Source organism: Ostrea edulis, chromosome 3 (assembly GCF_947568905.1).
Source record: "Ostrea edulis chromosome 3, xbOstEdul1.1, whole genome shotgun sequence".
Lineage (NCBI taxonomy): Eukaryota > Metazoa > Mollusca > Bivalvia > Ostreida > Ostreidae > Ostrea > Ostrea edulis.
The window spans coordinates 13,433,446-13,448,529 of record NC_079166.1 but is presented as its reverse complement, the minus strand read 5'-3'; the positions used below and the strand labels follow the sequence as shown (position 1 = coordinate 13,448,529).

Sequence of the window (15,084 nt, the reverse complement as noted above, 5' to 3'; positions counted from 1 at the left end):
GAAAATGTGAAAAGTTTACAGACGGATAGACGGACAGACAGACGGACGACGGACAAATTGTGATCAGATAAGCTCACTTGAACCTTCAGTTCAGGTGAGCTAAAAAGAGGCAAACTTCTACACCATCTCAATGTATTATATCGGTATTAAAATGGTACAAATCAATTTGTCGTAAAATGTCACTCTTTAATAGTAGTTGTCAACATTTTGAAACCAGTTTATGTGAACCCATATGTCAATTATATTTAGTCGGTTTATCTGAGAACTATGAGTACTTGAATACGTCTACATTGTCATTCAATGAAGATTAATATTGTATCCAACAAATGCACCAATTCTTACTTCATCGAGAAATGCATTCGGGAAGGAATTGCATACACCTCCACACTCCCTCTTGCTTGACTCCGCCCATCTACATCGGACCGTGTCATTTTCCTTATCATACACTGAAAATTGCATACAATTGTGAGAGAATTTTCCACCAATCACTATTGTAAGGAGATACATTGCGACAGAAAGAAATTTCAATAGCCGTGTTTCGAGTTACTCCGGAACACAGTGTTTATTCTGTGTTTAGTCACGCCGCGTCAAAAATGTTCCACAGGGTTACTTCCGGTTTATCGTTGTTTACCTTTGTTTACCAACAGTCGACACTTCGTGTATTAGGCCTAGGCTTAATTTTGTCGATCATCATGAAATTGAAATACACATTTAATAGTTTGGGGTGTATGCGGTACATATTTGTTTATGAGCGTTTGATAAGCTACTATTGATCTACGAAATACAACGAAAGACTTCGTCAAGAACAGAAGACGATGTCGTGTAACTCACACAAGGCCCGGCCCAGCTGTCTAGTAACCGGAGGGGTAAAGGAAAAGAACGTATTAGACTCACTGAAACCTGTCAAACTGGTAAAATGAAAATTATGACGACATTATATATATATATATGATTAAACAAAACACAATGTGCACTGCTTCATTTAAAGCAGGCATTAGGTCCAGTACAGTCTATAGGGCCTATGTGAAATAGAATTTACGTTACCAAATCAGGGCCAAAATGGGCATAAACATGTAACATATATATTCAGGTCCATTCCAAAGACTATTTCTACCTACGTAGCTATTAATAGCTACCTAGGTATTTAAAGCTACTTAAAGTAGCTAGTTTTACCTACCAGTGCTCCCACTGGACTAGAATTCCCTTTCGCCACTTTTTCGAGGAGTGGCGCGGCACAAATAATCACATGCTTTACAATTATTTCCATCATATTATATATTATTTTATTCATTACACTTATTTTAACATTTTGAATCAGTTACATTACTTAATCATATCCAGCTACCATACTTAAACATTTCTTTCTGAAATAATAAGAAGTTGATTTGTTTGATAAATTCTATTATGGAAATCAAAATTCAGATAATAAATCATATAAATATAAACTTCATGATGCTACACCCCTCAGTGAAAACATTGTGTACATTGGCCGAAATGCAGATGTCACAAAACATCAAGCCCAATTTAGAGTCGTATCTCAACCATTCCCTATTAAATTTCCGTTTTTGTATGGAAGATTTTGCAATTTGGAGAGAATCAGATGTTTGAGCAGGTGGGGTTAACTGTAAAGCCAAACATAGATATTTTTTAATTTTAGACTGACAAGGGTCAGAAGCTACAAGTTTAGTGTCAAAATAGAATGGGGTGCATAGTCTTATGAGATTAGCATTTTTATACTGTTGCGCACCGAACTTCAAAGAAAATTATTTATTAAAATTGCTATGTCCATATCAATGGTGACCGACCGCATTGTTTATGAAATATTCGAACTAAAATCAAACACATCAAAATCAAAATCATGTAATCAACAAGTTTGGCCGCAAAAACAAACAATTGATGTATTCATATACACCATAATACGGCCAATTTAATTACTGGTCGGTTCTCTGGTTAAGAATTGACATTAATGTGGAGATGATAACACGATAATGAATACGACTTTAAATGTTAAACAATTGACCACAGCAGGGTAAACAGCTGTCCGATGTACTTTATTACATAATCACCGACTTTTTTGCAGCCATAAATTACCTGAGGCTGTGACCAGCTCTGTGTGCACTGGAGCGACGCGAGATTTCCGGTCGCACGCGTTGACTGAATAAACAGATTTTGACTGCATAAACAAACAGGCGATAATGTGTCACTGACAAAGGATTAAAAATACAATTTATTGCAAAAAGGGATTTTCGCCACTTTCAATTTTTTTTCGCCATTTTTGAAAAAAATTCGCCATTGGCGAAAATGGCGAAGCCCAGCTCGAGCACTGTTACCTACTTTTACATGTTTTTAAAGATATAAATAAATAATAATTAAGGCACATCTTTTAAACAGGTCAGTCGTTTTATGTATCATGTTGTACATGTGCATGACAAAATTCGGAGTGTAAATTTAAATGCTTTACGAGGGTGGAAAATGTAGAGAAAATTGCATGAAAAATCGACTCAAAAACTTTTAATGTAAGAGTGCATGAATGTTAACTTTAAAATTAATAAAGATTTGTAAAACATTCTAGACTTCTTATCATGTATCTTTGATCCTAAGTTCCTAGAGAATGGAAGTGGGTGCAGTTATTGATGCAAATTTGAAAGTAATCATTTTTTGTCCAATATTTTTGTGGTATTCATTGTCAGTATAAGTAAATCAAGAAATTTGGTACACACCATGTTGCGCTGTTCCTGCGTTTGGCCACAAAATGCAAGTAAAGGAAAATGTAGGTAAAAATAGCTACCTGGAGTAGGTTTAAATACCTAGGTAGCTATAAGTAGCTACATAGGTAGAAATAGTCTTTGGACTGGACCTGATAATTATTGATATAAAATATAGATAATGACAATACACAGTGAAAAGTAATAGATTAGCTATAATATTATAGGTATTTGAAATGGCTTTATTATTTAAAGCTAGTTTAAATTGAATTAGTCTGGGTTTCTGAGTGCAATGGTATAGCCATATGTGGGTGAGGATAAAATTATCTACTTGGGTATAGTCAATATGCTGTCTAATTTGAAATGATCTAATTAAAATTAGATCTTTGATCCGTTCATGCAATCGCTACACAAAGTGTAGCGATTGCATGAGCGGATCAAAGATCTAATTTTAATTAGATTGATTTGACTTTTAATTTACTTGAATCTTCACTATGCTCAGCTGATCTCTAAGAAAAGACTGCACTTGTTATGAAACTGGTGTATAGTCCTTTGTGTAGCGATTGCATGAGCGGATCAAAGATCTAATTTTAATTAGATTGAATTTGAAAATAATTATTTCTCAACTAATACTTGTGCTACAAATTAAGTCTTTGGAGTTTGACTTCTAATGATATACTTATGTAATTGGAAGAATTTTTAGCATGACTATTTATTGTTGTAGTCATTTTATTGACTTTTCACAATCCAGTAGGTATTTGTGATTACTGCTCATATTTATATCACTGAACAAAATATATATCTGATCATGATTAAGGTAATATTATAATTCCTTTCAGCAACATAATTTCAATATGTGCTCATAGACTGGTCCAGCACAATCTCTAGTATAATTAGCTATATAAATATGCTAATCAAGCTATATAGCTTTTTAAAGCTAATTGAAATTGCTTGATATAACTATTTCAAATCTTCTATCAAATATATTTTTAAAGCATAAAAATTTAATTTCTAAGTGAAAATATTTCATCCTTGTACTTGAAACAACACACTGTAAACAAAAAAAGCTTCTTAAACTATGTACCTTAGGAAGAATTTTGATTCAAAATTGTCAAATGTTTAGGATTATTAAGTTGTTACAGATTCCACATTGTAAAGTCATCATATACTTATCAAAGCTTCGACACACATAAGGCAGTGGACAGTTATCAATACAAAAGAAATTCTCTTTTCATGGAAATTCTTAAAATGACATATGATCTATACATAGAATAGTGTTGTGGTTAGTTCAAAGTACATGTATATTGTTATGTGTCATTGCACTTAAGAAATTTAATCGAAACTAGCTTAATGAAGCTGTTTGAAATAGCTTTATAAAACTATATAGTTAAATATAGAGATTGTGCTGGGCCTGATAGATATAGCAATACAGAGGAAATCCGTCATATGCATCAAAAGTTTGAAAAAGGTGAATTGACTTAAATATAAATTTATGAACAAAATTGAAAAAAAGAGAGAAGAAATTAGGAAGAATCTTTTGTGTTCATTTAAAACATGTTGGGTAGATTTTGAAGTTGTTTAACTCGGCTTTATACATGATGTCATATCTCTGAATGCAAGCAAGCTCTCATATGACTACAATGTATAGGGGAAATCAGATATTTGTACAATAAATATGGTAAGCTTTATTGATAAAAATCATGAAAACTCATACATTCAGTTTTAATATGAATTACTTCATGTATTTCCAAATAAGTTAAAAAAAATATACATGTATGTACAGTGAACAGTATTTTTAACAAATACATGAATTATAATTTCAGCATTATTTATTTATTTATTTATTTTTTTTTTTTTTTTTTTTTTTTTTTTTTTTATACATCTTTGCTTCTCAAATTGACAAAAGTCTATTATCAATATTGTGGCATCCCTCCTCTTTTCCAGGTTAATGGGAACAGGATAATTTTCCATGCCTTTCACTTGAGGTCTTCAGTTTCATCATTAATCATCTGAATGTCGGTATGCCAAACTCTCATGATGTCATGCCATTACTGGATATTCCTTAACACTGGTTTATTTAAACCACACTACCTATAACATTGCCAAATATTAGACTGAAAATTTTCAAATACACAAGATTTGAAGCAGCAAAAGAAAAGAATTACATATGTATAACACACAAAAAAGAAGAAATTAATTCTCACCTGGCTGATATGAACTTTTTACTCCTTTTTAGCTCCCTTTCACTGCATACCAGCCAATAACTAGCAGTCATTATATGCAGATCAGCCATTGTTATCAACCTGTGTATATATATGTTGAATAAAATATGAATGAAAATTGTTATTCTTTTTAAGAAATATATATACTCAATAGTATATTTCCTTACACAGTACTGAATCAAAGGGGTAGGAGAGCAAATATATAATATATAACCTGGCTCATGTTCAGCTGGTTCCATTCTTGTATACAAGTAGTTTGAGTGGAAATGTACATATCTGATGTACATGTAAAGTACCTTGATTGCACAGGCAATATGCATCACTTGTGTTCGAATTTACTATTAAAGAGTACTCTTTAATAGTAAATTCGACCCCAAGCGATGCATATTGCCTGTGCTTGATTGGTATTAAAAGTTGGAGAAAAGATCAATGTTCTTTGATATAATTCAAAATTTTGCAGTGAATGAACCATCAGTATGGAGCTTGAATAAATAATCATGCAAATTCTAGTATAGATCCGTAGGGATATATTATCTGGTGTTCTCATATTTTATTTAATTAGCAGATATATATACCCCCCCCCCCCCTCTCACTCCCTTGTGAAATTGCTTCATAATTTTTATGAGCCTGAACCATAAGTTCATAATTGATATTCTCTAATATATGATGCTTTATCATCTATTTAATGTCTCATGAACACCGTTGTAAAATACATACACTGCTCAGATGTAGATGAGGGTACAAGTATACCTATTCTTGAAGATTGACAAGATTTTGCACAGTCTATATTATATTTTTAAGAGTCAGTACAAACCTCTTGGTTTTCCTAAAAGTTAATATAAGCAAACTGGCTAGAACAATGATGTTTCTTTGTTGGTTCAGCTTTCACGGAATGTAATAATCGCACTCAATTTCGGCTGCTCGTGGTTTTCTACACAAATGACGCCATCGTTTCCTCTGCGTGAACGCTTTTCTCGGGTTTGGGAAAAGGTAAACTTTGACATCTTCCCAAGTAAATATATATCCCTTGCTATCCTTTATCTGATTTGCGACAGTTTGTGCCGCAAAATCTATATTTTGTCAAAAACAATTTTGTTACCAGTGTAAACAAAATTAACCGGAAGTACCCCTGTGGAACATTTTGCTCATATCACGTGACCGGCGTGGCTAAATACGAAAAATCCCGGGTGTTCCGGAGTAACTCGAAACACGGCTATTATATATTCCGTCTTTCATTTAATACTAAATGTGACTGAAATTTGAATTATTTAAGCTATAGTTTAATATATACTGTTTACATAAAATATGATTGTTATAACTGGTTAACACCCCTTCCCAATTTATCATCCGCCGGATGATCCGGTCATTAAAAGTTTAAGGTTACAATTATCTTTCATACTTAAATTCTATAAAACCATATCCTTGTGAACAGTACATGACTCATATTTTAGATGATAAGTTCCCTTACTGCTTAGATAGCCGAGTAGTTACGATTGACCGGGGCAAGACCAAACTCCCCGTCGAGGCCTTATTATAGCATCAACGTATAGGTTTGTGAGCAAACGAACTCTGGCGGAAGTTTGGCTCAAGACAATGAATACCTGACGTCATGGTTATGTTTTGACGTCATAATAGCGAACGCAATGAACCAATCGTAACTACTCAGCTATTTCCGTAACTGCAAATGAACATGTTACGGAAAAGGAAAAGCGCGTGATCCGATTGGCAATGAGCTAGTGCTAAATATAGATTTGTGGTATTCCACCTACAACTGGTGACGTCTTCGTATGAATGAAAAACTCCTCGATGGGACGTAAAGCAAACAAACAAAAAATCGATTGAACACTTAAAAAGGCATGGGAGTAAAATCCCCTTCCCTGAAGACATTTTCTGGATCCGCGCGTAAACATGTACATACGTATCTTGCACTGGCCTTAACAGTACAATGGTTAGAAAAGATGAAAATTGTATTCACTGAAGTTCAAAGGGAAGCATCAAATGCCCTGTTCATCTTCCACTAACTTCTCCTCAGAGAAAATAAAGCTAGGAACCATGACCAATATGCCCCCGCCCTAAATGTAGGAAAATGTATTGAAATATAACCTGGAATGGTGATGTTGTGATCACAACCATGTTGTAGACGTATAATGGGTGGCATGGCGGATACTGGAGATGAGTTAATTTTCCCGGTATCTCGTCTCCGGTTCAAGTCGACTGTTGTCCGCATCTCCCACCTTCCGCCACCGGACACGAGCGATATCCAATCCCCTCCTGAAAATCTGACGAAGACATTTGTAGATGACATGGTAGTAGAACACGGTCCATCTTGTTACACTTTGAATATGTCAAGGAAGATGATTTTGAATAAACGAGAGCTATAAACTTTTCAATGAGAAATCAAGCTTAATAAAGAAGCTTTTTATTCTTTTTGCGAAGCTATGAAATGAATTATATACATATTTACCATGATGAACAAGAATGTCAGAATGTTTGGAGACGAAATGATAAATGCCCTGCTGAATGTGTGATACATTACATATATAGCTCGACATATTTGCTTTCTATTGCTTTATGATTCGACAACTTTGAATTTCATTTTAAGATCATCATTTCTTAATTACAACCTGTTGGCCTGAACTGGACACATTTCACAATTTTAACAGAACAAATCTGACTGGTTATTAGGGCTGTGAACCGAATTCCTCAGAAATCGGAGGAAAAGTAAAAAAGGGTGGAAAATACTTTTCCCTAACTGGAAAGTATTATCTGTCAATTTAGATCAAACCCAAAGTGTTTCATTCTTTTTTTTTAAAATTGAGCCAATCAGAGGATTTCCTCTGAAAAGAGGAAAAATCACACCCCTGAATAATAAGATACCTAGTTCGTCGAGGCATACTATTGATAGAGCATAACATAGCATTTTTCCATACACCCGACGAATATACAAAGAATGCAACAGGTCATCTACATAAGTTACCAAATTAGATAAAGAGATAGAGGTATAAGATTTCCAGCACGCACCCGAATTGGGCAGTTTTGTTTTGGAAAGTGTAATTAAAGCTCCGCTCCCCTTGTGTCCAGTCTTCTTGCACACTAAAGTCTGTGCAGACGATCCCGACGTTTGAAATCGTGCTACCTGAGGGACAACCATAGCAGCTGACAGAACCAAGGTTAGCGATGATATTACCCTCCGCGACTGTGGATTTGTCACACCTTGTCAGAGCGCTGTAGGTACGTCTCCACGCCACACGGAAGGTAATGATGACCTGAAAATATATTTTGAAAATAGTACAGCACTAACATACAGATTTAGAATTTCCAGAACTACAAATCATTGACATACATAATCACATTTAGCAAATATCATCTTTATCATATACATTTGTACATTAATTTAACTTTATCTTATGAAAAACACCCACGACAGTCATACTAAATAAAATTACACATGCAATTTTCTGTCGGTATATCTGCTGTAGTATTCTGAAGGCAGTCAATACTATAACATGAATGCATACAAGTATTATCATTTATCATTATTTATCCAAGGTGAATTGAAGGTGACTGAATAAAGTGTTAAGGTAACCGACACCACCAAGCGTGACATCTCAAAATTCAGTGCGTCCTAGTCAGCAATGGACGAATTTCAATTTCAATTTTTTTTTTTATTTCTTTGAGCCAACTGGCTTATCAGAGTAACAATTGAACAAAATGATAATTGAAGGCAGTTCAAAGAGAGAAAGAGAGTGAACGTACAAAGTAAACTGGTATATAATTAAACATCAATGTGACATTTTCTTATAGTATCGCAACAATCTTTTTTTTTCAATTGCAACAAATCGCTGACACTACTAGTAGTTGATAAATGAATTAATCTATAAACATTTGGTCTAGAATAATAATACTTTGTCAAAAAAAAACAAAAACCAAAAAAAAAACAACAAAAAAACAACCCAATCCTCAAATTGTTATACAGTGGACATTTTGATATGAAATGAAATTCGTTCTCAATATCAAGGAGACCACAACATGTACACAATCTATTAGATTTCATAACGTTGTAGTGTCTACCTAATTCAATATCTTTTTTTAATGATATACATGTAATCAAATGATTCCGAGATTTCTGATTGGCTGAGATCCAACAAGCCAGAACAAGAGGCCCACGGGCCTTATCACCCACACGAATAATCTTAGTCCTGTTGTTGTTCAGCTACTGCGATTAAAAAAAGAAGATTTTTGCAATCTTTATTCCTTAGTAATTTCCTATGAAAAAAAATTTAATTCATGTTCTGGTTCCTACCTTGTCCCATAGGGTCAAGACAAAACAATGTTGCAAGGTCAAAAAGTAAATAAAACCATGCTATGAAATGTAGAGTCTTTTCCTAAGGAATATATATATGTCCGTTATCTTCGTCTTTCATTTACAGCACATTCTACCCCTACCTTAAACAGCCCAGAGAATATTGCCCAAGACAACTTTTCTTAAAAGTCAGTCAAAATCCAAATAAAGGTTACAATGTCAAAATCTTTGGTACCAAAAAGAAAGGGCCAATCCGAACTTGTCACAATGAATGCATGTATGAAATACGTGTCGCTCACTATTCAAAAGTTGTGGGCAGGCAACGCCTTAGATTAAAGAGACACTACAGCTCATTTTCCGCATTTTAATGAAGTGTTTTTAAAACACATATTGATTAAATTATAAAAATCATGTCGATACTGACAATTATGAACAATTTTATCAATTCGCTATCAACTGCGCTTTGAAGATCATCCGGAATTCAAAGGTTTCTTCATGCTAACCTGGACTTTTGAATGCTTATTTACATAACGTGATTTTGAATGAGAGCAAAGGTGTTGTGTAAAAAATTATTTGAATACCACTTATAGGAGGTTCACAAGTATGAAATTATACCCTGCGTCTTTTATTTAAGTAAGCATATATCATAATAATTTTAACAGAAACCCTTCCATGTTCCCATTGACCAATGTTTTTACAACTAATACGTGTCGTCTTCAGATAAAAATAACGTTTATATTAAATCAGTGTCTTCACTGCTACATTTAGAGGGGACCAAGACTCTCTCCCTTTTTTCGCGACCAAAATGACTGAATAGCTAATATTTGACTTTCACATCGACCCTTCGGAAATCCTAGATCTGCCACTGAGTCCTGCGTGCATTTCTCCTAGCTCTTTGTTTTCCAACGGTCAAACTGATCCCAATTAAAGTAAATTTCAGTTCACGTGTGAGTTTTATCTCATTTCATTTTTACCTCTTTTCTCGCAGAAACTGTCAAACTTTTGGATCTATCCACTACACTTTCTTTGACTGGACGACATGCTGCACTGTTTACCGTCTATATACATGCTAATGAAGACCAAAAGGAGGAGACTCGATATTTTTTGTATAGGTCATCAAAAAGTATTAATTTTTACGTTAAAAAGAGAATTTTTAACTTTAGATAAGTGTTATTTTCGTAAAGTCCATACATTCAACTATGCAACAAAAAATGAGGAAACGCTGGGAAAATTGTCATTTTATGATTTTTGCGCAAAATGATGTGTAGTGTCTCTTTAAAGTTTTAAAATTTGGGTCAAACTCCAATGTCAAGGTCACAAGGTCAATTACCATAGCATCGAATGAAATTTCCTGACATAAGGAATCTTTATACAAAATACTCGTATAAAGGGGCATGGGCACGGTTGAGCTGAAAATTTTATTTTTCCAATTTTATTGTTTAAAGTGCTTAACTAACGTATTTCTAATGGTCAACCAAAATTTGAATATCAATTTTTGAGTTACAAGTGAGATACAGCACTCACAATGCTTTTTTATGTAAACAAGGTTCGTGTCATGTTTTTGTTTACATATAGATTGCTTCATAGAAAATAACATGTTTAAAACACAATGAGATGTGCTAAACACTGGAAACTATTAAATTATGTTCAGAATTAACTTGTAAATTGAAAAATCTGGTTTGAACAAACTTTTACTGGTACATCTAGCTTATATGTAAACAAAAATAGGACACGAACCTTGTTTACATCACAAAGAATTGTGAGCTCTGTATCTCCCATCTACCTCGACAACTGACAATCAATTTTTGCTGACCATTAGAAATACCTAGATAAACATTTTAAACATTAAAAATGGAAAAATAAGATTTGAAAATGTTCAGCTCAAATCGCGTGCATTCCCCTTTAAATAGTTCCGGAAAGATTGCCTAAGTGAAGATTTTCTTAAAAGTATGTCAAACCCAAAGGTCAAGGTTAAAACTTTAGTACCACAACGACGGTCTTGTCACAAGCAATACACATATGAAATATGATAGCTCTATTGCTCACCATTCAAAAGTTACGAGCAAGGTTCATGTTTCAGACAGACGGGAAAAAAGCAATATGTCCCTGATATTTACTCACGAAGCATAATGAAATCTTGAATCCACAGAACTTAGTAACATTCGCACTTTGATATCATTTAAAGTGGTCCTGCTAATCTAGAAAAGAATTTGTTTCCATTAATTTCCTGTATTATTATGGTTCCACCCGATCTCTATAGGGCCCCTAAATTCAACAAACTTGAATTTGCACTACCGGAAAGATCTTTGGATATGAATATGACTGAATTATGGCCCTGTTGTTCTTGAGAAATTTTTCAAAGATTTTCCGCCATACATTTCCATATAAAACTTTTACCCCCTACTGTGCCCCCATCCTATCCCCAGATGGCTGTGATTTGAAAATACTTTAATCAGTACTACCTGAGAATAGTTGCATATTGATATGAATATTTATGGCCCTGCTGTTATATGTATTGAGAAGATTTTCCCCATATATGTTCCCATGTAAAACTTTGATACTCTATTATGTCCCCACCCTACCCCCGGGGACCGCAATTTGAACACTTTTGAATCTGCACTACGTGGGAATGCTTGAATATTCATAAGATTAATCATGGCCCTGTTGTTCTTGAGAAGATCCTATCTATCCCCTTTTAAAACTTTGATCCCCTATTTTGTCCCGATCCTACCCCCCTACCCCCCAACCACAATTTGAACATAAATCAAACTGCATTACCCGGGAATAATTGCATATTAACACCAGTACTCATGGCCCTGCTACAAGATTTTCGAAGATGTTTCCTATATATTCCTATGTAAAACTTTGATACCCTATTGTGGCCTCTTCCTACCCACAGGGACAACAATCTGAACAAACTTGAATCTGCACAACCTGGAAATGCTTGCATATTAATATTATCAATCATGGCTCTTTTGTTCTTGAAAAGAAGAGTTTTTTTATCCCCTACTGTGACCCCACCCTACCTCCTGGGTCATGATTTGAACGAACGTAAATCTACATCATCTCAGGAAGCTTTGATACAAATTTCAACACGCTACTAGAAGATTTGGTTCCGCAGGTCTTGATTTCAACCTCGGATAGGGGCGGAAGTGGGTATCTTTATACAGGTAATGAATGTCTGCTTAATATATATGTATATATATATAGAGAGAGAAAACACTAAAAACCAACAACACTCAACATCCAAAGTGTCGGATCTAATAGAAGATACGAGGTCAAGTGAATAAGGAAATAAAAAGAACTAAAAATGATCAACGACACGAACAATAATGAAATCAAATTATTATCTTCGGGACGATATCCTATTTAAATTAAAAGAAAACAAACAAATTAAAACAAACTCCAATAAGAAAAGAAGTAAAAAATATCAATAAAAAGAAAATCAAATGCATAAAGCTTAGACACTCTCGAGAGTATTCTAAGTCAATGATTATCATTAGAATGGAATTACAATTATTTTCAAAATCTTTGTTTGAAAATAAAAACTGTCATGAAAACGTTAAAAAATATGTATGGCTTGCTCGCGATTGAAATATAATTTTCATCCAGATACAGATGCAAGGTGAAGACAACGAACAGTGATCAATCTCATAACTCCTATAAGCAATACAAAATAGATAGTTGGGCAAACTCGGATCCATGGACACAACAGAGGTCTAAAGAAATGTGCTAAAGAAGGTCAAACACTTAGTCATCATTGGAGGTAATTCCATTTTTTATCCAAATTGTACTTTCGATTTCTGAGTCAAAACTTCGTTATTTATCTGTTAGTAATCCCCATGTCTATTTGTTTCACTGTTTTTGTTTGGGTCGTAACTCTGTAATGGAGGGGGACGTGAGAAGCTCACACTAGGGACTAAGGTTGATTATGGCCAGATGGTGTTGAGCATGGTAAAATGAAAAAGTGCTTTAATTAAATTCTGCTGAATTTCGCCAGTAATTTCTATAATGTTTATCAAACCGCAATCCCCAGGGCCAAGATGGGTATCAAGTAGGAGTTTCAAATCTTATGTAATTATAGGATATCATTAAAAAAAAAGAAGTCTCAAGAACGAGCATAGTACAATTTATCAACTCGATATCGAGAGTGGTTCAAATAATGACCTCATGCGGCGAAGGTTTAATATTCTTCGTCCATGTATCAGGAGCCACTGAGTAAGTCCTGCTAGTGTTCCAAACTTACCAATCGCAATCCCTGTAAACCAATCTAAACTATGATGACCATATTTAGATTCCATTATACAGGGAAATAGCGACAGGCAGTTTAGGAAATTGACATGATGAAAATAATGTTATAAGTCAAAATGTACAACTATTGACATTTACAAGGTCAATATGATGTTTTAGTTATCCAAAAAAAATACAATATTCACGGGAGAGGAGATAAATATTGCACTTCGAGGTTAGCTGAAACATCGTATTGACCGAGAATATGCCAATAATTGTATCATTATATGATTGAATAACTTCAAATATCGACACTGGTTACTAAAGCCTACCAAAACCGATACTGAAATAAAGACACGAGCAACGCTACTAAACACACGTTAATGTCTGTGTTGTCGCGTTCAGGTAATTCATGTCAGCTTTAATGTCTGTGTTGTCGCGTTCAGGTAATTCATGTCAGCTTTAATGTCTGTGTTGTCGCGTTCAGGTAAACACGTTCCTATTCAGATGCATCGATGAAAATAAATTTAACTATCTTGATTCAGGAAAATATCAAAATCCATAGACTATAATTTTTTTGAAAAACCTTTGTCTAATTCAAAATACTACGAGGAAAACATGCAACAAGGAGAGGTTGTTTGTGGCCTAAATTCAGATAAGCTTCAAGAAAACGCGGTCTTTCTAGTCGGTCCGACCGTGTGGGAATGCCCATTTCACGTATGGTTGGATATTTGATGGTTTATTGTTTCATGTCCCGCTTGATAATGTTTCACTCATATGGAGACGTTCATTTGATATTATGTTCTAAGTGCGTAATAAATGATTCAATCTATGTTGCATAGTGCACGCCATCCCACCCCTTCCCCCTAAAACAAAATGGAAAAATTCACTAACTATGGATATCTTAAACTCACTTCATTTTCATTGCCGTTGGAAGTTGGTTTCCACATGAAAATTCCTCCACGAAAATGGCTGCCTTCGACATCTTTGATTACTGTAACGATGAACAGAATCCAAGTAACACATGATGTAATCAGTCGTAGACAGCAGCACGGGGAAATCATTGCATCTGATAAGCCTTAATCTGAAATACCGTACACCATGATCGTCTGCTTCGTCTGTTTGACAATTTGAAATTTATGTAAATGACTCCCCGGAGATGGTTTCGGTTTCAGTATGTGATTTTTATTAATGTACCCATGACGATATCGGGGTTTCCCCCCCCCCCCCAAATACAATGAAAGTTGTTTCTACACGTGATCAGTGTTTATTTGCCAAGACAAACTGTCTAATTTAAGGAAAGCCGGCGCCCCCGGCAAAACTACACTCGAATAAGACAGAGGAAGTTGTATCGTAGCAATTTTGATTTCTAGATTTTACGTAAGACCATTTCACCGAAGGGTGATTATCACAAACCCTAGTAAAAATGATTCACCTGGAAAGTTTTGTAAAATAATCTTTTGAAATATTGCCTAATTGACACAACTCAGTGAAAATACATAAGAAATTATACAAAAGACAATTACTCAAGTACGTGTATGCTTTTTTTTTGTTTTTGAAAACAAGCTTAAAAGATTGTTTATCATAATCTGATAAAATTGAATAAGATTTGAAATTTCACAAT

General features: G+C 34.4%; 1 protein-coding gene and 2 long non-coding RNA genes across 3 annotated transcripts in view; 1 reads left to right on the top strand and 2 right to left on the bottom strand.

Moving 5' to 3' along the window:
- The window catches only part of LOC125677335 (uncharacterized), a 31,740-nt gene extending 17,080 nt beyond the window's left edge, over positions 1–14,660 (bottom strand). The window contains exons 1-4 of the mRNA XM_056160106.1: positions 14,375–14,660; positions 7,949–8,193; positions 7,031–7,206; positions 343–446 (exon numbers count right to left, since the gene is read on the bottom strand). Coding sequence (XP_056016081.1) covers positions 343–446; positions 7,031–7,206; positions 7,949–8,193; positions 14,375–14,524 — 675 coding nt within the window. The 5' untranslated portion in view covers positions 14,525–14,660. The remainder of the gene's footprint in view (positions 1–342; positions 447–7,030; positions 7,207–7,948; positions 8,194–14,374) is intronic.
- LOC130053243 (uncharacterized) lies at positions 532–5,045 on the top strand. The gene is made up of 2 exons (XR_008801771.1): positions 532–911; positions 4,650–5,045. It is a non-coding gene; the product is annotated as an uncharacterized LOC130053243 (long non-coding RNA).
- On the bottom strand, positions 4,372–6,144 carry LOC130053244 (uncharacterized). Its single transcript, XR_008801772.1, has 2 exons — positions 5,742–6,144; positions 4,372–5,008 (listed from the first exon to the last, which is right to left on the bottom strand). It is a non-coding gene; the product is annotated as an uncharacterized LOC130053244 (long non-coding RNA).
- Positions 14,661–15,084: the final 424 nt, after the last annotated feature.